The sequence below is a fragment of the Argiope bruennichi genome, chromosome 1 (genome assembly GCF_947563725.1).
Source record: "Argiope bruennichi chromosome 1, qqArgBrue1.1, whole genome shotgun sequence".
In the NCBI taxonomy this organism is placed as follows: Eukaryota; Metazoa; Arthropoda; class Arachnida; order Araneae; family Araneidae; genus Argiope; species Argiope bruennichi.
In genome coordinates this window covers 30,492,328-30,519,931 of record NC_079151.1, presented here as the reverse complement: position 1 = coordinate 30,519,931, position 27,604 = coordinate 30,492,328, and the positions used below count along the sequence as shown (strand labels likewise).

The window sequence follows — 27,604 nt, the reverse complement described above, 5'->3', positions numbered from 1 at the left end:
CACCTGTTATGCAATTTAATTTGAACTTTTGGTTAAGAAAAAAGTGCTTTAAGCGAGATTACATATTCCAAGAGATTCGTTCATTTGATTTAATAATTCAACTTTGGAAGTTGTGTCGTTGTTTCTTATGGCACTTGCCATGGACAAGCCCGTTGTTACGAAGACAGCGATTTTAAGCCGGTGGGGGAGCGCCAACTAGAGCCAAGAGTACGACTTTGCTACTCACGCATCACTCATTCGCTTGCACAACCCTTTTTTACAGGAGGGCACATTAACACATCTCACAGATAAAACAACGGAAGAACAACCATGCCCAAACCGAACACAGGACGCCCAGTTCACGGGGAAGAAGCTCTACCCCTATGCCAGGACGCCGACAGTTGTGTTGTAAGGCCTTCGGGTGTTGAGTCCGGCCGCAGAGCTAAATACTGACATGCGGCTTTCTTTTGCGAATGGTTAATTTAATTATAGTGGCTAAATTATCGGATGTTTTTCTTTCTGTTGCCCGATTATATTCAGTACTGTAGCATATATAATTTCCGTCAATATGCTGTTTATTTCAAGAACCCCAGACGATCGATTTTCAGCGATTTTTTTTCCAGTGTTGATGCGCAGTGATTTCCGAAGTTTTTTGTTAGGCCATGATCTTTGTTCAGTTGCTTTCATTTTTATCTTTTCACTCGCCATATTGAACCCTGCTATTTTAATTAGACACTGTGTACACATTGCTTATATGAATAGTTAAATTTTGTCGATTATTCATCACCTTATTTGCTGCACCTCTGCTATGGCAGTTAATAAAGCTAAAAATCGGAGTTTCTTTACCACCAGAGAAAAATAAATGCAAATGTATCTCTACGCATTTTCCATCTCTTGTCCGTTTTAGCAAAATCAACATTTCTGGCTCATGCGCAAAATCGCGAAGGATTTCCATATCTGAAAATACATTATAATAACAGCATGAGGGTTTTGTAGAAATTAATGTAAATGCCAAAATTTATATTCTTTGTGTAAAAATAAGATACTTTAAAAAAAGGATAATATAGTGTTGAGGAAATAATTTTCCGATATTTGATAGCATTTGAAGCTAAAAGTGAAGATGGATGTGGTGAAACTTATAAGCCATACAACAACTTCCGGACTGAAGTGTACACTTTTGTCTAGTGGTCTTGTTACTCGGCTACAAAGCGCAAGTTTGGTCCTCACCCAACACCAATCTTCATTGGTGACCCTGGCTCTGAACTAACAAACGCAACCTTCAACCAACCTTCGTACAGCTGTTGTGGCGCCATATATCCGCAGCAAAAGTCGTCAGACTGACTTGACGCAAAAGCAACCACTCACCCACACACGCTCGCCATAATGCTTGGCGCTCAAATGGGTACAGGCGCATTAGACTTAACTGTTTTATTGTTTGGAATAAGATTTATCCTTTTCACTCGTGATCAGATGGCAGATCGTTGGTTCATAGCTAATGATTATGAAACCGCCAAGAGTAGATTAACGTGACCACACAATTAATAGATTTGTAAAGGATCAAGACTAAAAATTGTCCCATCAAAGTGAAATCTTATTGTAAGGACTATCGGACGACGATCTTTAGAATCTTTTATAAAGTATTATTAATATTAAAAACTAGACATCTGCATTAACATAACCAAAATCATACAACTAACTGATCTGGATGGAATGAAGACTGTAACTGTAAAAATTGTTCCACCAGAGTGAAATCTTATTGAAAGGAATATCAGACGCTCACCTTTAGAATTTCCTATTAAGCATCATTTATAAGTTATATTAAAAACTAGTTATCTGCTTAAAAGTTAAAAATCTTCCATCCATAAATACCTTTTTAAAAAGGGGATCAAGTAATCATCCTCCATGAATGATTATCATCATTTATACAGCCTCCGCAAGAATGAATCAAGCGTAAGGCATTCCATCCGTTAATTAAATTCCGGTAAGTTACGAGAAAAATGCATTTATGAGTATAGTGTAACAGCCTCGATTCGTCTTGCAGCCAAAGGAGAAAACAACGCGCATTCATTAAACAAAAGGAAGGGCATTTTAAAATTAATTACGATATCGGGAGCAGATTTCTGACATGCATCATTAAATGCAACGGAAGATTCGCGTGCAGTGTTCGAAGCCGCTTTAATTATTAAACAGAATAGTTTGTCTTTCAAACAACTAATGACATGTTGGCTCGCGGACTTCTTTTTCGAAGTTGATGGGATTGCTTACGGATCAGACAATGGAAGTACCTGCTGGGAAAAGATTTGGTCACATTTTTTTTCCTTCGAGAAAGGGAAGTTTATAATCAGTTTAAATGTTAATGAATGATTCAAAAGAGAAACTGGAATGAAGGGATCAGTGTTTCTGTCTTTCTTATCTCATAAAGTGTCGTATTGTGGAAGATAAAGACTCGAGATATATTTTTAGGTTTGAACTGAATGAGCTTTTAGCTGCGTAGGATGATTAAGTAATAAATCATACAGGATTCGTAATGATTTTTTTTTATTCATTTGTTTGTGTAGAAAAGTTCTTACTCTTTTTTTTTCTTCAGAAAAGGAATGTTAATAATCAGTTGCAGCGTGTAAATCTATATATATATCTGCTGTCCCTTGTAAAATATTATATTGTAAGATATGAGAATTAAAAGATTTTTGGGTTTAAAGTCGATAAGGTTTTAGAAATATGTGATAGTTAAAATAATATATCATAAAAGATTCATTATAATTTCTTCATTTATTTGTTTGTTCGGAAAATTCTTGCTATATTTTTTTTAACTTTCACGTAAGGAAAATGTGTAGCTACTATCAGCATGTAATGTATGATTTAAAAGGGTAATATAAATGAGGATAGTTGTATATTTGCCTTTAATATCTCTTATAAGTGTTGTATTATGAGAAAAAAGGAGTAGAGATATTTTAAATTAAAAATATTTTATACATTTTAAATCAAATATTTTTAACTTACTTGTTTGCATATGTCTTTAAAAAAACTGGTGAAATTTTAGATAGTCAGTTGAATTATTTTTTCAGAAAATTCACTTTTATTCCTATCTATCTCCTTAAAAAAAGATTGTCTAAAATGCCTATAAGTACTACTCTGTATGTTTGAGCTCTCGAATTGGAAAAAAGAAAAAAAAAATTCTCAGTCTAAAAGTGTTGTTTTATGATTTCAGTTTAGTTTAGTTAGATTAACGTCCCGTTTTAAAGCAACACAAAGTCTATTTTGGGACGGGCCTCGTAATTTTGAACCTCGGTCAGATGACGAGGACGACACCTGACCTGGCACCCCTCTCCACACCACACCACACCAGCGGCTTATGATTTCATATCGCTTCATAGTAGACGATTTTCAAAAAAGAAACGAAGTTTAAAAATCTGAATAATTTGCCCTTACACTTTTCGATTTTAATTATTATCAAGTCGCAAAAAAAAAAAAAAATGAAAAACAGTTGATTCATGTACTACTTGTTCTTTCTTGACGTCCATCTACATCGTGACACAAGCCCAAAAGAGAGAGAAATTTATCCTTTCACTGATTTGAAATTTTGTTTGGGATTTCTTTTCCACGGAAGACAAGGAAATCTTAGGTATCTTTGAAAAAAGATGAGTCGGTGTTATGGATTCTTATCTCTTCGCTCTCGGCGTGGGAACCAACGGAGTTAATTATTTTGTAAAGTGCGTGTTAGAAATTGTTAAATAAAAAAGTGGGAATTGGATTATGAAATATTAGAACATTTTAGAATAAAGTAAGTCTTAACTAAATTAAAATAAAACTTAGGAGATTAATTAGGATGTAAATTATACATTTAATAGTACTCGACAACAAATATATTCCTTCAACAACAGGAGGGACACGTTTCTTCTACTGCAAACTTGTATTAAATGTATTAAGAACTTGTATTTGCATTTGTCAAATTTTAAACGAAATCTAAATGTTTTCTGACAGCAAGTGAATATAACAGTTAAAAAACGCAATGAACCTAAATAGATAAAATTTGGTGCACAGTTTTAGCTTCTTAAGTGTAGATATTTATTAAACTTTAATTTCAAATACGTAAAAGGAATGACCGTCTGTCAGCCTGTGTATTTGCAAGTATATTAATACATTGATTAAAAATGCAGTTATTTAAATAAATAAATGAAATTCGATATGTGTTCTTCAGTTTGTAATAGTTGTTCTCTGTCAATGTTTGGTTTCACTCGCTGGGAAAAAAGTAAAGAATTCGAATTTGGATTTCTTTGCTAACTAAACAAAAACAAAACAAAACAAACTAAACAAAATCTAAGAGTTATAAATGTGGCATTACACAATTTCCATGATTTTATTTGGTTATTAAAGAGTATATGATAAAGTTTTGAGGTGAAAATTCCTTTTAGTGTCACAAGTAAATGTTAACATGATTTTTTTCTTAGCATTTTAACGTAACGTTTTATAACATTTCTTTCTTATTATTATTTAAAGTCAGTATTTTCTGTACTGAATTATGTTTTGTTTGATTTATACCAACCACAAAATCTACTATAGTTTGTACTCTATTTACACCATCAAAACTTTCCATTTTATTAAGAATTCACTCGGTCTTTTGTAACACCCTGCAGCACGTCATACGGCGCCTATAAGAATGAAATCGAAAGGGTTTTTATTGATAATCAAATTCGCCATCTTTTTTCTCTTTCGCAAAGTTTTTATTGACATTTCCGCTGGACAAAAGAAAGGGAGGGAAACAGAAAGAAGAGGAAGATGATGAGGGCGACAAGAAAAGTCTCTCACATCGATTTCTTCAGGTAGTTGGACTGAATATGTTTTTTATCCTCAGAACGAAATGAGTTGGCTCTTTATTGCGCCACTTCCATTTGGCTTTCCGTTTTATTTGAAGCGTCGTAGCTTTTAGCTTTCAGATGCTTCTCAAAACAAATAAACACTTTCGCCGACTGTCTTTCTTCCTATTCTCGGATGAACTTTTTTTTTTTCATCTGAGAGGATCGGATTTTTCCTCTTCTTTCTTTATTTTTTTTGAGCTCTCATAGTAAAACTGGATAAATAAATAACTATATAAAAAGTCTCGGAAAATTTTACGAGTTGGTAGAGTAAAAGCTGTATTTTTATTAACTCGGTATCGAATCCTAAATAACTGTTATTTCTGAACTCTTAAGTTCTAATGTTGGGAAAAGATAGTAAGATCTTCGGAAACGTTTGGATCCAGATTTGAGATCTGATTTCACCGAAAGACCAACCTATAAGTGAGCCTGTTGTACTCGAAATGAATTGGAGCAATTGGTGGTGGCATAGGCATAGGGGCATAGTCGGTCCTGGCATAGGGGTAGCGAGTCTTCTCCATGATCTGGGCGTCTCGGGTTCGAGTCTGGTTGTTCTTCATCTGTGTTCCATCTATGAAGTGTGTGAATGTGTGCCCCTATAAAAAGGGGTTGTGCAAGCGAATGTGACGTATGTATAGCTAAGACGTACTCCTGGTCCTAGATGGCGCTATTGAAAACAAGAGACGCTCTCTTGTTTCCATAAGAACAAGAACAACAGAAGTTTTAAAAAGAGGGTACCGGCACAGATATCATCCTCGTTATCTAACTGATGTTTATAATTACGAGGCCCATCCCAAAATAGTCCTAATATTGCTTTAAAACTGCATATTAATATAATTAAAACTGAAAAAGCCTCCATTAAATTCATAATGGTTAGACAAATGTCTCGTTTTAGAGTGCAAAGGAGTTACTGTGTAACTGTTTTCTTAATTTTAGGGTGATTTCGGTGGACGATAATATTAGTCAGAACTTCTTCGTCCCACTAGAAGTAAGATATTTTACGTGGGGTATCTCAGATATGGCGATGAGAAGTTTCTAGCGTGCAGGTGGTTCTCTGGCAGTTTTAATAACGTTGTGGGGTTGGAAAACTCCTACCGTTGATGGGACACGCCTACTACAATAGGGGTTGTTCCGCAGATGGTGATAACTTTTAGAACTCAAACATAGATCTTCCGCCAATGTTGTCACGGCTACCAGATAATTCAATTATTTCGCCTGCTTTAGGGAGGGCAGGAGTTGCTAGTTTTCGGTTATTTTCGATATTATGCATGAATCCGATGTACAAAATGAGCCTGGTAAAATCGGATTTCAAATAGGGAATCCTAGGTCTTGAAGTGATATTTAGCAATTAATGACTGAGACTGCATTTGATCTCTTTTAGTTAAGTTTATGCTAGTTTAGTTACATTAATGTGTTTTATTAGTTACATTTCCTATTTCTGAATAACACGAAAGATTTCGTAACTTTTAAACAAGCCAAATGGTGAGGGCAACAGCTGAAGTACTTTTTCTTGCCATGCCAGCTGGAAGGCATTTGACTTCCCATTGCCATTGTTTACAAATGCCATTTCTCGTATATAAGGCCGCGGTGGCCTGGTGGTAAAGTCTCGGCTTCTGAACCGGAGGGTTTCAGGTTCGGGACCAGATTCCACCGAAGAACCGTCGTGTAAGGGGGTCTGTTGCACGTTAAATCCGTCCTGACCAAACGTCCTCCCGCTGGTGTGGTGTGGTGTGGTGTGGAGAGGGGGGTGCCAGCTCATGTGTCGTCCTCGTCATCTGACCATGGTTCAAAATTACGAGGTCCGTCCCAAAATAGCCCAAGTGTTGCTTCAAACGGGACGTTAATATAACTAAACAAACTAAACAAACAATCCAGGGAAGCCGACTTGTAGATGTATACGATTGTTTTAGTGCGGAATTCAAATTTCCTTGCTTTGTACCAAATAAATTCTTTAACTTAAAGCAATATTGAAATCCAACAATGAAGTAACCAATGGTAGCTCTCCTCGAAAATTTTCCTAATCTTCACTAAAAATTGAGCCTTGATTGAACCTTGGGATTGAACGTGAACGCCACGTGTGCTCCGAGTTTTATTTTCAGAGTCCCACCTATGAGTGTTTCGTGCTTCATAGTGTAAGGAAGAAAATCTATCATACACTTTTGACGTCTTTTTGTGGATCAGTTGAAACCATTTGTTGACTATGACTACAATATTAATAATAAGTTTTCAAAACTTCATTTAAGTTATTTCGCTTTTGAATCATCGCATTTAAGGAATGCGAGTAAAGAATGGTAGAAATCAACAATTTGGTGGGTTTAGTTTAGAATTTAATGTGAATCTACATTTCTAAATGCTGCAACTTTTTTTTTCATAATATTATCTATATGAACTATGTTGTTATCGAGTTCACTTGAATCCGGATAGCCTGGCAGACAGACTGTTTCTGAATGAATTTTAGGGCAGCGGTGGCCTGGTGGTAAGGGCTCGGTTTCGGAACAGGAAGGTTTCAGGTTCGTGACCCGATTCCACAGAAGAACTGTCATGTAAGGGGGTCTGTTGTACGTTAAATCCGTCATGACCAAACGTCCTCTCGCTGGTGTGGTGTGGTGTGGTGTGGAGAGAGGGTTGGGGAGCTCAGGTGTCGTCCTCGTCATCTGACTGAGGTTTAAAATTATGAGGTTGGTCCCAAAATAGCCCTAGTGTTACTTTAAAAAACGGGACGTTAATATAACTAAACTAAACTAAACCCGAATTAATTTTCTTCAGAATTTGATAGAAATCTTCAAGATTAGCGTCAGGTCCATGTACTTCATTTCATTCATCTGATTCAAATTTTTTTTTTTAGTTATTGTACTTAAAAAAACAAACGGGAAGATATAAATCCAAAACTGAGTTTTTCTAACTTAATAATACTTAAAATACGAAGGGTTGTTTAAATCTTGCGATCGAAACTTCTGATGATAACATTACTTTTTTTTTTTGGTGTAATGCATATTAAAGTTCATAATACGAAGAAAAAAATGCGAGAAATTCATAAACCTTTAATCTTTTACGTCATTTTTTTACACTGGGGGGGGGGGTAAAAAAGCAATTTTTTATAATGTGATAAACATGAAAATTACATAGTAGTTCTCTAAGTAGCCTGAAAGAAAGTTAGTTTTCTAGTGCCATGTTTCTAAAGGGTGATCTAATAAATATTTCTCGATTTATCTGGTGATATCCCAGTATTTTCTCTTTTGTCACTTACGGCATTTAGCTCGTGTTATGCCCAAACTAAGAACATTCATTGTGTCGCTTGTTTAATAGTCACAGTTGCACATTTTGAAGGAGGGGAAAAGGTGTGACGTTACAGCATGGCATAAGGTAACATGTAATTAATGTTACAGTAGATGTGAAATGACGTGTTTATGACGTTATACAAACATCATTATGCCACCCTTATTATGATCAGTAACAAGTATGATCAGTAACAAAAGATATATTATTGTTAAAAACGCAATAATTATTTTTGTATGATTTATATCTTATTAACCCCTTAATTATCTCTCACATGCCTCATACAGACTTCGAATTATCCTTTCTGAGGTGTTTAAGCTGAAATTAAAGCGTTTGAAGATGCCATAGAATTCGATGCAAAAATGATACGCAAACCATAAATAAGGCTTTCTATGGTTTTTAATTGATTATTTTTAATTTAATGGTATTTAATTAGTAACAATGCAAATACTCGAACTAGAAATGAAATGTGGGAAATTACATGAAATGAAAGTCCAATAACATCATAGCTTGTCGTTACAGCTTTCACCTTCAAGTTCAGGAGCATGCGCATTACTGCAATTTTTACTGCGATGCTCCATTTGTGTTTTTTAAGAGCTTCCCAAGCTGAAAAACCTCCAGCGACAAATAATTCTTGTGACTTCCATGAATACAGAGGCGCAGATCACTTTCGACAAAAAAAAAAGATTCCGTGAGTAAAAATGTTTTCTTTGAGTAAATTGACTCACTTTTTTAAAAGCTAAAATGTTTATTCTTTGAAAGGATTTTCGAATTATCGTGTTACGAAATTCTTTTTACTTTCTTAAAATGTAGAACTCTTTCTTTCGCTCCCCCCCCCCCTCAAACTAGAAACGAAAGATGGAATACAAACAACTCGAAGTGCAATCGAAAATGGTGTAAGTACAAATTACCTGAACTAGATAATCTTCGATATAGTTGTTGCTGTCTAACAAGATAGAATTTAATCCAGTAAATAAACAGACAAAGTGATGATTCTTTCAGTAAGCAAATAAATGAAAATTCTAAACAGTTTTGACATTTTTTTTGATATTATTTTATAATGAAACGGAAATTTTCCTTTCAAAAATAGCTTATGTTTATCCAGTATTAAAATAAAATATTTCATAACAAATTAAATCTAATTTTAGATATGCTTACTTTTGACTATCTATTAAAAAAATGTCAAACTAAATTTCGAAATCAATAGAATTAACTCTCAAATGTCATTTTAGATTTAAGCCTTATTCGTTTGCAGCGTTTTCGAATTGAAACAAATACTTATGTAAAAAAAGCCCATTTCTGCTTTTATTCAAGAATTTTATAACAAGATAATTCGTTTAAGCTAATTATAACCCACGAATTTTTAATTTATGTTTTTAGTCTCACGATGATTAATAAATTTTGTGGAGATTTAGCGTTGTTTGATTCTCTACTTAAAGCAACATGACTTATGTTGTGATTTTCAACTGCAGGTTTCCAAATCTCCAAAATTTTATAATAGTAAAATATTATTTCGTACTTATTAATGAGGCATTTTTACTTTCTCCTATACGTAGTAAAGAGAAAATATAGTAATCGTCAAAAAGAAAAAGAAAAAAAAAAAAAATCATACTCGACATTTTGACGAATCTTCGTTTTCGACGTCTTTGAGTTCGAAAAACACATTTTTGCAAAATATCTGTCTTTCACAAATATAATTTAAAACCGCTTTGAACTAAACGGAGGAAATTTCTTATACACTCTGTACATCGGAGTTTTGGATTTCTATCAAATTTTGTGTAAAATCCCCTCAGTGGAAGTCTGTCTGTCCGGCTGTTCAAATATAATTTAACACAATAACTACAAAACAAAGAGAGCTAGATAGATAAAATTCTGTACACAGAATTAACATCTATAATCTAGACGCCTCTCAAATTTTGAACCAGATCCAAGGCAGGATTGTCCGTCTGTCTGTATTTTCAGAAACATGTAAACGCGATAACTCAAAAACACAATGATTTAAATACACTAAATATATTATGGGATTTTGTGACAGTACAGTTTTGTGTAAAATTTTTGTTGGTAAAAGCACGTCTAAAACAAAAATTGGGTTTTCGTATACTATTAACCTTATGCCAGAAATTGATTGCCAAATCACTCACCGAGGATTATGCGATAGTTTCTGTAAAAATCCTGTAACTCAGCCGAAGGTTCATATTTCGTAATTATCGTATGCCAATGATATGCAAGACATGCTATTCTATTCGCAAGGAAATTGTAATGTAAATATTTTTCTTAATTGTATGAATATAATAGAATTTATTTTACAATTGTGGGAATTTAACAAAGCTCTCTCTTTCTATATATATATATATATATATATATATATATATATATATATATATATATATATATATATATATATATATATAAATTAAAAACTAACTTTCCCGCCAAATGAGTAAGGCTGCAGTTTTTTTTCCCATGCTAAAATGGCTAGGCTTAAGATTTTTCGGCCGATTATTTCAAACGATTCTGTTTATTTTCTTAATGTTTGATGCATTTAAAATTAAACATTGTTAATCAATCGATCTTTCAAATTCATTCTGAAGTACTTTTGAAATAAAATAAAACAGAATAAAGGAAATTAAAAAATTCTGATCTGCATAGCGTTACCCCAACTGGCGTAGAAAAATTCACGCATTTGCGTTAACGTAACTGCCGTTGAAAATTCACGCATGCTCATTGCGTTCTGATTGTTGTGACTGATTGCGGACTTGATTTAAATTATTTTTAGGTTAGTTACATGCTTTTGTAATTAAATTGTATTTATGTTATATATTTTTTGTATATGCTTATAGTTTTAAGCAAATCGTTTTTTAAGTAGTTTTTTTTAACCTGTTTTCAACCGATTATTTTAAACGATTCGTTTTATTTTCTTAGTGTTTGATGCATTTAAAATGAAACATTGTTAATGAATCGATCTGATCATGATGAATCTAAGAAAATTTTGTTGACAAATTCTTGAAATATTACACAAATTAAGAAAGGTATTCTTTAATGCTCATAAAGTTTAAACGCTCAGTGACTGTTTTCAGTAATCATATTACAAAAAAATACTTGGTTTCAGTAAAAAATATTATTATATTAATTGCAGATTAATCCTTTCCACTTTAATTCAAAGTATAAATTCTACGGGAGCTAAAAGAAAATGACAGAAATACATATTATGTTATGACTGAAGGCGTTTATAATATTATGAGTGAATTATATGACTATTAAAATTTGAAGTTTTAAAATATTTTGATAAAGAAGCTATTAAAATAGGATTTGCATAAAATATTTTATTATTAATTTTAATGAACATTAAGATTGGTGAACCGGCTGGTCGCCAAAGGCTGCTAGTATAATATACACCAACTTATACAATTCACTTATTCACATATTTATACTTGATTTAAAATAGAAGTTTGCTGGATTTTTTTTCTATACATATGACTTATTCATGAAATGCAAAGCATAGGTTTGACATGAATGAATGAGTGGAATTTAAGCATTTATATTTTCGAAACATATTAAATATAATATGTTAATCCATGCATGAAAAAAAAAAGTTTTTTTTTTTAGTTAAAAAGTTAAAAATTACAAGATCCTAGGAAAGTAGTAAATTTTAAATTGATGGTAGACTTTTCAACCAGAAATTAAATAAAATCAAAGAAACGCTCCTCTTTTTCCAAAGAACTTGAGGAAGTCTGGTCAGTAAATATCTCTTCTCAGGTAACAAGTTCTGTTCCTTAGCAAAAGAATTCTATGTTCCGTTCCTAATTGCAAGCTTCCGGCCACGGTGGTTTAGAAACTAGAAAGAACATAATGTCGTTAACACCCACCAAATGACCAGAAACATTCCAGTTGTCTCCTCTTTTATTGAAGGTGCTCTTCCCCTCAACTGCCCAAACCCCGAACTTTCTTTAGAAGTAGAGTCACAACTTTGTTAATTCTTAGAAATCAGCAATAAAAGACAGAGAAAAAAAAACTTGAAGCCTCTACAAGATTGCTTCTTTTTATAGATTTAATGTGGAAATATTACAGTGTATACATTTTAATAATTATTGTCCAAAAACACTAGGAACATTAGTATGTCTCCCTATACACTATTCATTGTATAGGGAAACATACTGTTACAAATCTGTAATTTTGCTATCCGGCACGAATAGTGTCATCCTGGAAAAACCGTTAAAACCTTTGTAAGATCTGTATTGTGCGTGCTGAGCTTGGTGACCTTTTGGCGACTTGGCGATGAATTTGACGAGTTTAGCGACTAAATGGATAATACCGGAAAGTTCGAGAAGTTTCACGATCCATCCAGTAATAACCGATATACACCGAGGTACGCCCTGATTGGTCTGAAAATTCCAGCCCCGTTTCCCGGAGCTATAAAAGACGGGCACTCGGAAACTGCAGTGAAAAAGTGGTGTGTATCGTCAGAAGTCGTGTGTGAGAGGAGTCGGAGTCGCCGACACGTAGAGAAACTGGAGGATTAGACAGCAAGAAAGTTGCTGAACTATAGAGATTAAATGCGTTACGTTATTATGATTGATCGACGGTATTTTGTTGTAGAAATTTTTTTGTAACAATACTAATAATCTATAATTGTCCACCGTCATCTATAATGCTGGGAGAAATTAAAATATTCCCACTTTTTGGAGATCTACGTCATTTTCGAATGGAAAAACCCAACTGCGATTTTGACATATAGCAACGGAGACATTTTTTTATGTTTAAATAATTTAATTTATCAATGCACGAATAATGAATAAAATTTTCGTAATTTTCGCATTTTATTTGCATTTTTCTTTTGCTGGATTGTTGCTAGAAAGGTTAAGGAATTGAAATCTATATTTATTTTATATTTATGCTGATTCATTATATTCTTCTTTCATGGGCCAAATTGAAAATTATTGCTAGTAATTTCTTTTACCATTACTGTTTATTTCATATATGACATAATAAACCTTTTTATTTCTGTTAGTGAATCACTGTTTGCTTTTCATCGATTTTAACAATTTTGTTTTGAGTATTCATGTACATTATGGTATGAGAGAGGATCTTACTACAACGAAATTAAACTTTTGTTGTTACTATATATCACATCTAAAATGTACTAAACATTATAATTTTTTAATTACTTTTTTTTAATTTTTAAGCCCTTTACCAGAGGGTGTAAGATTGATTTTCTACTACAACTTTTGTTAGTTAATCTGTGACAATCCTATTCTAGTTATTTTTAACAAGATAATAACTCGTCTAGACGGGCACTCCTTCGAACTACAATAAAACCTACTTGTTAGGTGTGATGTATGAGACTTGCTATCACAGTCAACAATGAAAGAAACATTTTTGATTATTATTTAATTTAAACCAACTGGAGTGATCTCTCTGAAATGTTCGGCATATTTCCTGATAAAGATGTTATCCTCTTCTTACACCAGTATGAAAATAGTAAATTATTATGAGAAAGTGCTTTAATGTCACGAGTGCTCAGATTTTTATTTTTAGTCAAGCATATAAGTATTTTGTGCTTCATAAGAAAATGAAGAAAACCAAGTGTATATTTTGAAAGCCATTTTTTTTCAGCGAATTGAAACCGAAATTTGACACAGAATTACAATTTAAGTAGCAAGATCACTTGCTAAATTTCTTTCTTTTATGCCGTTGCGTTTCTGCGTTACCAAATTCACTTACGTGAAAGCGCAGAGCGATAAAGAAATTTGATAGATGCGCTTCAAAATTTGAAAGATTTTAAGAGATGAAAAATAACGCAAGATAAGACTGACTACTGATTTGATTGATTTGATCTGTACTTTAAATCCTAAATATGTGCTCCTATGTTCTTAATATCAGTCGTTACACTGCTGAGTTATTGCGGCAACATGTATGTGGACAACATGTATGGTATCGATAATAAACGGTGAATCCCTTGAAGGATATATTTAATATGAAACTACAATGCAAGGGGTAAATCAATGTACCAAAATTTATTCAACTGGCAACTGTAGCATAATTAAATTAATAAACACCTTGATTTGTAATTACCGTGTTTAATTATTTATATTCGGACAGCAAGATACTTTCTGTGAAAGAGTTTCTCCCGAATATCGATAGAAATCTACAGATTTGGTGTAATTACAATTCAGAAAAGTCTCTTGTTACGGAGCAACTTTCCATTGAATGTTAATTGAAAAGTCGAACTATCTCGATATCATATAACTATGCTTCAATCAACAAGAAAACAAAAGTAACTAAGCACACTCAAATAACGAAACAATACATGTAGAAACTAATGGCACACAAACAGCAAATCGTTATTAAATAACGGATATTAACAGTTCAAAGCGATGGACATTAACACTCCATCGAGAGAATTCACTTCCCGTGAATGCGCCTATATTTATATTGCTTCCATGAAAGGATGCGGAAGGTTCTAAAAAAAGAGAACTGCTATTTTGGCTTCTGATAGAGGTATCACCAAAAGTCGTGTATTTTCGAGAATCTTCATTTTTATTACTAAATGGTCGCCAAGCTTTGGCCTTCTATCTATTAAATTATCTGTAAACCTCTCTTTCTTACCATGAGACTAACTGTGCAGGGAAGCAATATTACAGATTCGTAATAATATGCTTTACTACGAATCATCTTAATTTATGTTTTTTCTGTCAGGTAGAGTGTTATTTCAGATAGACTATACTAATCTTTCATTAAAGATATAATTCCACTCTTCTGTATAGCTTCGATTTTTTTTACGAGTACTATCAAAGAGAATATATGATTCCTTACGATAGTCGAACTAATCAGTTATATATATTCGCTTGCTTTATTTCATCCATTTAATATGAAATCATAATTTCGGCTTTCTAATTTTCATGAGTCCCAGAGGATTTCTCCTGAATTTATGACAAATAAATAAAACCGCGCATTAAGTTTACAGAATTATGTATATGCATATCCTTTCTGCCCAGATTTTAATTTGATTATTTATCTAATGGGAGAATTATTTATCTCGTTGCCTTAATTCATGGCCGAATCTTAATCTCAATTTAAGTAAAAGTTATTTAGCTTTTATGTATGAATATAGAATTCGCAAAATTTCCTAAATAAGGGATGGATTTCAGGCAAGTTGTGTATACATTTTTGTTAATCTTCAGGGCAAGAGACAAAAATAACGCCAATCTTTCAAAGTGTAAGAAATTAAATATTTTGTTAATTATAAATTAACAGAAACTTTGTAGTTTTAGTGCAGTCACTTTAAAGGAAATTATCTTGCCTTAAATATTTTAATAGCACTTTTAAATTTAGAATTTTGATTTTTCGTTATTACCAAATTCTTTTCTATGCAATTTTTTTTCTTTAATTATTAATTTTTTAAAAATATAACAGATTTTGAAATACGGAAATAGTGGGCTAATAAATTCTGTTTCTCTCTTTTATTTCATTTCTCTCAGAAATTTAGTAGTTATTTAACTTTGTCAAAGTAGTTAGTTATTTTATGGTTCCAAAAAGAACTGCAAGGAAGGAAAAAAAGAAGAGAATTAATATATCATTTAGATCCAACAGGAAATCAATCAAGTGGTATAGTGTAATCATAAGAAATTACTCGAACCGCACGAAAATTTTGAATGTGGAAATGCCGCTCCATCATAGATAGAGCTATAGTTGATCCTTAAGAGCTATCACCGGCTACGGCACAACTTCTCCCGTAGGAGGTACATCTCATTATTGGTGCATGGTAGCCGACCCTATACCATTTCTATATAAATCAGGGAGGCTACAACTAGAAACCATACTAGAAAATTCTTATCCTCATATCGGAGATGTGCCCGGAGGGATATGGTGTAATGTAATAAGATTTGTCTAAACAAAATTAAAAACTACAGAATTAAAGCAGATATAAATGCGTTTAATTTCGAGCAAAGCTGGGTTAATCAACTTGTATAATGTACAATTCATTTCTCATATCTTCCTCTTGGCGTATAGTATCAATTAAAAGGGGGAGAAAAGCTCTGAATGAAGTGTCGCCCTCATCTTCTGATCGTGATTCATAATTGCGAGATCCGAAATACTCTCATGTTTCTTCACAAAATCAACTTAAAACAACTGAAGTATTTTTGTCTGGTCAAATCATGATAATCTATATTTTTCTTCTTATTTTGTTTTAATATTATTCATTTAATCCTTTAAAGGGCCATTTTTTTTCCTAGTCATATTATGTTAAAATATTTTTAGGCTTGAAACTAGAATAAGGAAAGGAATTCATTTAGCTTATTAGATAAATTTAATTTGATTAATTAATTAATTTGGTTAATTAATAATGAAGTAACAAACCAAGACACATCATTTTGTGTGAGATAAAGAACTGAAGCATTTAAGTTTCTGTCTTTCTAAAAAAATGAGTCAGAACTTATGCCAACCTACATAAATTCATACAAAGATTGATAAATTTGGTGGGAAGCATACTTCCCGCGGCCCTAGAAAGGGTTAATTGCTCATACAATGAATCCAAAATACTGCCTTGCCTAAATTAAAAATCACTATCCAAATTAAGAATTTTTTTCAAGAAGTGTTATTTTCCTTAAATGCTATTGATTCCATATTTATTTTATTCAAACTATGATGATGAAAATAAACTTATTGATTGTAAAATAAAAGAATAGCTAACTCTTTAGCTCAATAGTAAATTAAGGAATCAAATAAATGTTTTTTTAATCATCAAATATTGGAGACAATTCATGACATTAATATACGAACATATTTATCCTTTAGAAATTTATCGGGAAATCTGTTCACTCTTTATCCAATCTATTTTAATTTGCACCTTCTTAATTAAAGATAGATTTATCTCCAAGTGTTTCCATCTCTGGCTTGAATGTTATTGGTCGAGTGGCAAATTTTCTGGAACTAGAAAGTTTAATTTTTCAAAGCTTCTTGAATTATTAGAAATTTATTTTGGTTATAAGATTTTTATCAAAATAAACAGATTAATTTGAAAATAAAAAGGCAGCTGTTTAACTTTGTAGTTTCAAGATCCAGCTCATTAATTAGATAGATGCTCTGTCACTTTAAATAATACCTCTTTTTTCGCGGTGTGGGTTAACGCTTGCCAGCTTCTCAGCTGCGAAATGGAAAGCATATTTCGAGGGTGGACCGAAGAACTAACTGTAGGTGAGACAGGCAGAAAAGGGGCGACAGCAGCGCCGCGCCGCACCGCATGGACCCAAGAGTCGTCTGTAGTTCTGTGAGTGAGCGAGATCCTTGTCTGTCGGACAGACGCATCTCCGGTAAGTCGCTCTCGCTTTGTTGCCATCTCAATTCTAACTTAAAGCGCTCTGTTCTGCAAACGATATTTTAGGTTAGAGAAGAAATATCGAACAGTTGGAATGGGTTGTTCGGGGGGGACGGTTCATTTGATTTTGGGAGTTCTGTTTTTCGATTCGACTGTTAAATTGAATTGAACGAATGTCATGTCGAAATGAATATTATTCTGTATTTGAGAATGCTTTATTTATTAAGTGAAATATTTTTTTCAAGATCATTGTTTACGAAAATATTGAATTTTTTCCTCTACTGACTTATTAAAAATGACTGGGTTATTGATGTTTTATTTTGTCTATCCGGAATATCAGTTTAAAAGAAATCGCGTTTCTATTAGGTGAAAAATATTAAACCGATTGATTGTTACCCTTTAAATAAGTCATGTTATTATAAATTATTAAAAAATTACAAAATAGATTTTGAAATGTTTTTTTCTCCATCTGATAAAAAGGGCTTCTATGTGATTTTTTTTTATTTGATTAGATCAGAAATTTTAATCAAAAATGAATATAATTAAATATTTATATTTAAATGGTAATAAAATATTTGGTTATTGAAAAATTATTTAATAAATGTAATTATTGAAACTTTGACATTATGTTACATGTAATTATTGAAAAATTATGTTTTGAGTGAAAGTATATTCAATTATTGTATAATTCAACGGAATATGGTATAATTAATAACGAAACCTATTTCTTTGAATTATAAATATTCTTTTTTTACGGCATTGAATAATATACAATAATTAAGATGGTATTTTCTTGATAAAATTTTTAAATTTGTGCTGTATTTTTCTTCAAAATAGTGTGAAAAACGACTTTTTAATCGAATAGAAGCATATTTCGGATTTTATTTAATGCGCAGAGTTTTGAATCCGTATATTATTTTAAAATGTAATTTTTATTGAAGGAAAAATTGTACTTGATCCTAATAAAGGAACTTACGGATTTTAATTATTTGTTCAAAATAATTAAAGATGTCTATCATGAGTAATACGAAAAATTGATTTCGTTTAAATTGACCTTAATCTGCCGGTGAAGTGCTTAAATATTTTTTGATCAAATAATGTATTATGATTAATACCAAATTAATTGACATCTTTATTTTTTTTACCAAGGATATTTATTTTTGTTTATAAATCGTTTTGATATTATTAATTTATATCTATTAAATTCAATTTGTATATATTTCTTGTAATTTAAAATTTTTGCAGATTTAGATTGAGTTGCTTGAAACAATTTGAAATGAGTTATAAAATAGTCAAATGGACACTTGATAAATTTCCTAAAATAAATTAGTGTGTGTTTATTTTTTTCAACATATATACTTTGTATTTAAATTTTAACGATAGTTAAAACATTACTACTTTTCGATATGATATATTTAACATATTACATTCTATTTATTGTCGTTCTATTTTAAATTTTTACTTCATATTTGTTAAAAACATTATAAATTATTAATGCCTTTAAATTTATTGAAATATAAAATTAATAAAATATACATTCATTTATTTCGCAATTATATGAAATCGTTTAAAAACTAGTTTTAATTTGAAATCAATTTCTATTCCACGTTAAAAGGATTTAAAATTATTAAGTACATAGGTTTTATATAATTAGGAAAATACTACTTGAATAATTATTAAAAAGACGTGTGAAGTTAAATTATAAAGTCAGTCCAATGTTAGTTTTCAGTTACGTATTTACTTTAAATTAATTATTTAAGACATATTTTTCAATTTATTAAAGTATCTAATTTATTCATTTAAAAGAATAATCATTAAGAATTTTTTAGGTTAAGAAGTTTTTAATTAGATTAAATTCTTTTGATCTAATAACGACATAAAATTTTTTTAAAAAAATATTTTGATGAAATTTATTTCAATAATTTCGAATAAAAGTTTTTGATCTGTTTCTTTTCATAAATATTTTTCTTAATTACTTCAATAATATTTTTTTTTTCAATTAAGCTCTGCATTTCTACGATAGAAAGATTTTTCTTATCTAATTAAATAATTATTCTAATTTTGAAATATTTTCTTTTTTTAAATATAAGAAAATATTTAATATAGGTCGTTCCAAAATTTTCTTTTCAAAATTTGTAGATGAAATATTAAGACTGAAAAAAAAGCAATGAAAGCGAAAACGATATTTTAAACGCATAAACAAAGAATCATGTGAAGAAGAGATTTTTCAGAATAAATATTTTTCGTTAGTTCATTGTTTCATTAAGTAGTTATTGATAAATGAATTTGTTTTAAGAAAAGAATATTATATTTACCTTTTTTTTCAAGTATACACAAAACATAAAAAGTTGATGTGTTAAGAATAGATCACTGTTTAGTTATTTGTCAAGCTTAATGTAAGAGATGAAATAATAGAAAATATAATTATCTGTGAGCTTAATCAAGGCGTTGGACATTATAAATTACTTCATAATTTTTTACTTATATATATACACCTATTATGAAGTAATTTATAAAGATAATATCGAATGTAATTCATAATTATGAAATTGTTTAGAATTATTTTTGTGAAATTTAAGGAAACAGACGAGTTTTAGAGAATTCTCGAACAAAAGTTGCACAAATATTTATAAAGGATCTTTGAAAAATTCTTAAACGAAATTGTGGCCCGATAAATAATTGTAAATTTAAATGAAAAACGTTTTCATTGATGGAAAAAAATACTAACATTGATTTTCATCCCGCATTCTTCTAGCAGCTTAAGTAATATACGCGACCCATTTCGATATTATATCCAACAACAAGACCGGATATTTTTTTGTGAAACTCCATTTTTTCCTTTAGTAAACAATATTTCCTTTGTACCGTTTGTAAAGTATCTCTTCGAATTATTTTCCCTATATTAAAGCAGAAAGTTATCAACTCATGTTCTTTATTACAGTTTATTGATTCATTTATATTGTCTTCATTGCTATGTGCCAAATGACATGAAAATTTTGCAACAAGGTTTTGGATATATATTAAAGTTTGTATGTAATGAAACGTTTGCTTGAACTCTAATGAATGATCTTTCTACTTAGTGGTTAATACTTAGATACATTCAGTTTTCGCACCAGAATTCATCACTTAGTAGCAAGTATTCTAAATAGTTTCGGTAGAATAAATATAACAAACCGCAAAAGTTGCCTTTGAGGCTCATTGTGGTCTTTGTCTTTTTTTTTATTTATTACTTAATAATATTAATAAATGGCAGAAACACAGACTACGATTATCTTTTATGCATACATAAAATGTATTACTATGATTTTCTAATTGACTGAATTACCTTAATATATTCGTATATATTTATTTATATAATAAATATATATATTTAGTATAGTATTTTAATAAATATATTCTATTTTAAAAGAAAAAAAGAATTGAAAATTAGCAGCTCACTTTCAATTGAGCACACAGCAGTCAAGTGCGACACTAGTTTGATTCGTATATAAGTCTAATTGGCAATAATTCAATAATTCATACCATTTTATAAGTGTCCTATGCACTGCGCAATCTTTAGACTAGGTGATAACCTTATCACTGATGATCAGTTTTCCTTGCTAGTGGATAAATCACTTCCCCTGGCAAAAGATTTACAGATGCGCGTGCCCAAACAATCCAATATAATACACATCAAGGCCACACAAAATATAAAATACTTTATAAAAACCGGGAAAAAAAAGATTTATATTTTCTAAATGAATTAATTTTCAACCTAAGACTGTACTCCTGCAAATTGTACTCGAAGAAGTTCGCGAACAACATTTTTATTTCTGTGATAATAGCCTGCCAATGCTTGCAGCATGTCGTTGGCGATTTTCTGACTGGTTCATTTCGATATGTATGGCACGTCTTTCCAGTGCAAGTATTTAATAAAAGAACTACACAGATTTGTAAAATGCTTTACTTAATTTTATAAACAATACGTTGAAATATTTGCTAATGATGTCTATATATGATCTCTGTAATTTCCACAACACTTAAGCCAAACGATTATCAACTATTTATTTCCCATTTATCATTACTGATAAACGTTCTTCTCTGAAATTGTGTGAGATACATTAAGATTGGCATCAAATGAGTCAATATCAAATGAAGAGGACGGTTTTTGAGTCTGCATTATACTTTTAGATACTTATATAAGTATATACTTATATGCTTATTGATATACTTATATCATCCATGATATAAGACGGATCTTTCACAAGTTATTTTTTCAAAATCGCAATCATTCGATTTCGAAGTAATAGCATTACCTACAATCGTCCCTTTTCCTTGATTTAGGTTCGCGAAGTGCTAATGGTAAAATCTTAATTTTGAACCTCAAAGTAGAGTTATTTAAACCCTATGGCACAAGAAATATGTCATTTTGTAGGATGTTGGATTATGAAGAATCGATTGCATGCTTAGATGTCATTCTCTCTAAATGAGCATTATATAAAATCATTCAAAATCAAGAATTATTCCAAAAGAGTTTTCGCTAAATATATTATTTTTATCTAAGTAATTTAATCTTTGATCAGATGACGTCCATTGATAGAAAGAAAATTTTCAAGGTTTCTAAGTATTAGGAAAAAATAAAAAGCAAATACTGAAAAGATAATGAAGATTTTCTTTTTAGTTATTTTAGGTTTGATGTAATTTTATATGAAAAAATACAGGTGAATTTTTTTCTTTCTCTTTCAAGATCCATTTATTTGCTTAGCTACGATCCGAAATCTCCTTCTATTTCTTTACCGTCTTCCTCTTTTTCTCCCCATTTCGAAGTTAGAGAAATTCTTCTTTTTATATTTTCTCGCCGCTGCTTTACTTATGCATTGGATTTTGTTTTTGATCTTTTTTTTAAAAACTAGGATTTATACCCTTGAATAAGTTTTTTCGACCATGCGTCAAGTGGATTCGATATAAAACAGCCGCAAGAAATCGATAATTTGTGTTTACTCATTTCAGTTGTTTATTTATAAACAATTGAAGATAAAATCCTTTTTAAAATTTCGTAAACTTATAAAATCTTTTTCAAATATTAATTTGAATTTTATTAGAAAATTCTCACGCATTAATAGAAGCGAAATTATTTTGAGATTTAAATCATTAGATCGAAATTTTCTTTTTAATTTTAAAATATACAATTTTTTAGAACACAATTTTCTTTTTACATTTTAAAATGAAATTTATTAAATTATACTTTGATTCTACGCGTATATATATATAAGAAATGGTACAAATTTTGATTGGATTATTTTATGCTGCAAAAATAAATTAAAAAAAATTCAGCTAACAAAGGATTTAATATTAATCGTATTATTGACGAAGTTGTGACATAAATTTTCCGCTTTAGTTTTTTTAGGATTTTAATTCCATAATTGAATTTATATTGTCACATGATATATATTAAGCGTACTATGCAAAATATAAAATACATTGCAATTTTTTTCGAGAAAAAAAATTAATTTTGTTCGAAAAAAGAATATGACGCTGATCAAGTAAATGTTATGTCATGAGAATTCAATAACAATATAAATTCTGTTTAGAATTCTACATCTTCGTACTTTGCAATTGAAATGTGATATAAATATTCAGAATTTTTCATACACCAACAATATTTGTAAGACAATTTTACGGATTCGATATTGCAGAAAATTCAAATATAAAAATATTATAAGAAATTCCTTAAATTCCCTTTAATAAAAATTGTTTTCTATATATATACTCCTTTTGTTATATGAACATATAATGACTTTATTCATCACAAAAATAAAATATTTTCTTTATACTTATATTTATCTTAAAACTTATTTTCATGTAAGATATAGCATATATATATGGGCTATGAATAAATATTTTCTCTAATTCTTTCGGTTTATCGTCTGTTTCATGAAACTGGAAGCAGTTTCGATAAATGTTATGATTTAAATTTATATTCATTCTAGAATAGTTTTATATTTCAACGTTGAGCTGAACTTCTAGTATTTGGTATGCTATATCTTATGAAAATTTATTTCTGAATTCAACAGGTTATTACTGTTTTCGAGGAAGTGTAAATAGATATAAGCGACGTAGCTTTTATTCCTACCGATGGGGATTTTGAAATTTACAAAAGCGTAAAGCACTACTACCTGTGGTTCTTGGCTCCATTTTGTGACTTTCTCATTTTACCTAACTTTTTGGAATCTTATGTCCTGATCGGAATAGAAAGAATGCTTAGGCTAGACTAAATTAAAAATGTGCGAGTAAAATTTAGGTCATGTTTTAATTCTTTATTAATCTAAAGCTAAATTCTTAAATGCGAAGCATTTTTGTAAAAATTATTTGGGGGTCTAATTAAAAAGGGAAAAAAAAAATACTTCGGGCGAAAGTAGGATAGGCAAAAACAATTCGGAGAGATGCAGCAGTTGTTTTCAGAATTGACTGTTATTACAGTTTCATACAACATTAAGAAAATAAATATTAAAAATAAATTATAGTTTTCCAGTTATTTGATGCATTTAAATTTACAAATTTATATGCAATAAATAAGAATTTAGAATATATGAAATTTAAGAATAAATATTAGAAAATGCAATATTTAAAAAATATATACATACTTGAATATATGAATAATATTTGTATTTTTAAATTTAGAAAGCGAATAGAAATAATGATATAAACATTAATTAAATCAGTCAGTAAGAAAGGTGAAGATATTTTAAAGCAATTATTTCATGAAACTTAAAAGTAATATCAGTAATTTTTAATCTTTTATCTTTGTACGATACTTGTTGCAAAATGTCATGCCAGTGCAAATTCTTTGGCTCTTATTTGAACCAACTACATCCGATTGTAATCATTGGCCAATTTATATTGTTTGAGCTCATTGAAGACATGGAAATCACAAGGGGACAGATGTGGACTTTATGTCCAGGTGGTTCAGGATTTCTTCTTTGGATTTATGAAAGCTTTCCTTTTTTACATGGGATGTGTGTGAACCTCTAGAATGTTTATTGGAACATTTCGATTTCATTATCTTCCCAAGCTTTGTTGATGTTCCACTGTGCCTCTGAGCAATAACCGTACTCTTTGCTGCAGAAACTCGTAAGAGGAACGATCGAAGAAGCATTCCGTGCCTGTAGTAGCGTGGGCGTTCTTGAACTTTGCAGAAGAGGACTCTTTGTGTGCATATATGTATATCCTGTGAAGACTTTCTCCGCTTTGATTCGATATGAAAAGGGTGGCACCAACTTTCGTTGTTGGTAACCAGTCCGTAGAGAAACAGAAGTCGTTTTAACGTCGTTCCTTCCGACGTTTTAATGTTGCAATATATTTTATTTCCTTAAGTATTTGTTGGTTGCATCTATTAAAATAATAATTATTGTAAGATTTTAAAGATAATAAAAAATGCAAAGAAATATAAATAAAATAGGGAAAAGTAAATAATAAGATAATGTTAAAATAATAAATGTAATAGATTGAAAAATAAGATATATTTAGAAATAACACGATTTCGATTATTAGATTGATATATTGCTATAGTAGAATTTCCAGTATATTTTATACAATATTATTGATCGTCATTTTCCCATTCCTATGCTCTACTAACTGCAAACTTCCCATACTTTTATAACTATTCGGAAATAATTATTCATACATTAGTTTATAATTAGGAACATTCATCTATGAACATATATCGTTTTCTTTTATAACTCTTTGGAAACATCACGTTCATGTTTCTATATTTGAGGTCTATGGCTCATTAACCCTTGACAAAGAGTTCTTGAATTTCAACTCTCCCCTAGTAGCAGACATATGCTGTACAATATTGTATAATAATGAGCAATATTCGCAATTCTGATATTGTTACATAATATTGTAAAACAATACTGCAGATGACTTATATAAAAATATCGACTTATATCGTGTGATGCATATATCTCGTCGCCTGTTATTCCGGTCCAACGCACCACTTTCGAAAATATTTTTATGCTGTACCTCAAGTACATCCTTTTTAACCAAAAACTCTTTTTTCGCTATGAACGTTATCTTCAACTTGAGTATTAATTCATTTCGAAGTTGTTCGTTATTATTTGTAAATATTTACTATATTTAATAATAAATATTTTGTTTCTGCATAAACATTCCTTTTGGCTGATATAAAAATCTCTTGCGAAAAGAATTGTCGTTACCATTAAAATGATAATAATAAATCAGCGCGCCAAGGAAGAATTTTCTCGCCAATTTCCTAAAAAGTAGCATATATTTAATAGAATAACATCTTGCTGTTGTAATTGTAAATACATCTCATCGTTATTAGGGAGCTCTATATCCTAGACTAAAATTCACCAGCTAAGGCATTTCCCTTTGGAAAACAGGCGTCGAATATCTGCCCGACTATCTGGCGCGTTGGACTATTTAAGCTCATTTGAATAATTGTTGGTTTATTTTGAAACACAGATGTTTCTAATGCAGTTTGGTCCTCGGTTAAGATAACTTCTGAATATTTAAAATTTAACAGAAGAGGAAAGAATCTTAATTGCATTCTCCAAGGATAATGTTAGTGGATTTAGCTTGAATTAATGAATAATGTTAATTAATGAAGAAAGATTAAATACAGGAGTTTTACTATTTTATAAAGTGAGTACAAATTACAAGTAGTACAGTAATGAATAATTTAAAAATTGATTTTTGTTGCATGAACACACACACACACACACACACACACACACACACACACACACACACACACACACACACACACACACACACACACACACACACACACACACACACACACACACACACACACACACACACAACAACAACCATTTGCAGAAAAACCAGATACTAAAGAAAATCCGACCATTTTGGTAAAAAATGCTTTTTTTTTTACTTCTGTATCTTTCCAAATCCACTTCCCACTTCCCTCTAAGTATATTAGTAAAACCTTTTAAGGTTTAAAATATACTTTATCTGTTGCAAAACCAAATTGGAAATAGAATTACGAATCAAAAAATGGCTTAAAATTGTAACATTTTGTCATTTTTCAGCGTTTTTTCAGATAATACAAAAAAGGTTATGTCTTTTTTTGTGTATATTGATTTTTTGTCTTTTTATGTGTATTTCTTTTATCTTAATAAATACTCCCACGTATATCTTTTCAACCGACAGGGAATCCTAGAGATTCCAAGTTCGGGGATATTCTGTGGCGAAAGAAAGAAAGTTGAAACAAAATTGAACAATTAAAACTAAAATTTAATAAAAAATTGCAATTTTAGCAATAAGATCAATTACTGAATTTTATGTAGATCTGCTTCAAAATGGATGGATACCCTTCAAATTGCGGATCTGAATTTTGAATATTAAATCTATTTCATATTTTATAGATTATGCGTTTTATGTTTTGTAGCTATTGTGTTCACATCTATTCGAATAGCCAGGTAGGTAAGATATATATGGGAATGAATTTCATTAAAAATTTTAAAAAAAAATCTACAAATTTGGCATAAAAATATTTATTAAATTACGCTCGTCTATCCCAAAACGTTTTTTAGTTAATGTGTTTATAGAAAAACAGACATAATTCCTGCAATGTGTTTTTCTAACTCAAGGATGGTTTGAAACGTGGAGTTTAAGGATTATAATACTTTCTTTCTCTTTTCAAACTTCATTTGCCGGAAAGTAAAAATTGCCCCTTTGTACATAGCGTAGTGAAAGCTTATAAGCCAGTTAACAGCTACGCTACACGAGCAATTGCTTTTGTATTGTGGTCATGTTATGGGCTGCGAACCACAAGGTCCCAGGTTCTATTCTCGCGCATTCCAACTCGCCACAATAGTTATTAATGGAATAAGTGTTCTCCGATATATTAATTTGTCTGGCAAAAGTTTTACTGAATCTAAGTTTTCACTCAGAATCTAAAAATCCACTCAGAGGAAGTGATATTCTTTCATCTTATAGAACAACTTAGTTTCTTAATATATGATTTGATTCTTGTTGATATAAATTGAATTTTTGCAGATTTACAAAATAAAACACAATGAACGGGTATTGCCTGTACCTTTTAAATACCGAATTTTAAAGATTAGGAAAAATATAATCGTCAAAAAAATCAAATTCGGAATTTCGGAGAATCCTCACAAGGCTGCAGTGGCCTGGTGGTAAGGTCTCG

General features: G+C 30.7%; 1 protein-coding gene across 5 annotated transcripts in view; it reads left to right on the top strand.

Annotated features, from left to right (window-relative positions):
• The window catches only part of LOC129964467 (uncharacterized), a 441,580-nt gene that overhangs the window by 114,222 nt on the left and 299,754 nt on the right, over positions 1 to 27,604 (top strand). Inside the window, exon 1 of one of the 5 annotated variants that reach the window (XM_056079104.1) lies at positions 17,292 to 17,419. The exons of 3 other annotated variants lie outside the window; for them this stretch is intronic. In XM_056079104.1, coding sequence (XP_055935079.1) covers positions 17,350 to 17,419 — 70 coding nt within the window. In that variant the 5' untranslated portion in view covers positions 17,292 to 17,349. Of the gene's footprint in view, positions 1 to 17,291; positions 17,420 to 27,604 lie in introns of those variants that run through there. One more of the 5 variants, XM_056079107.1, reaches the window with a different exon arrangement.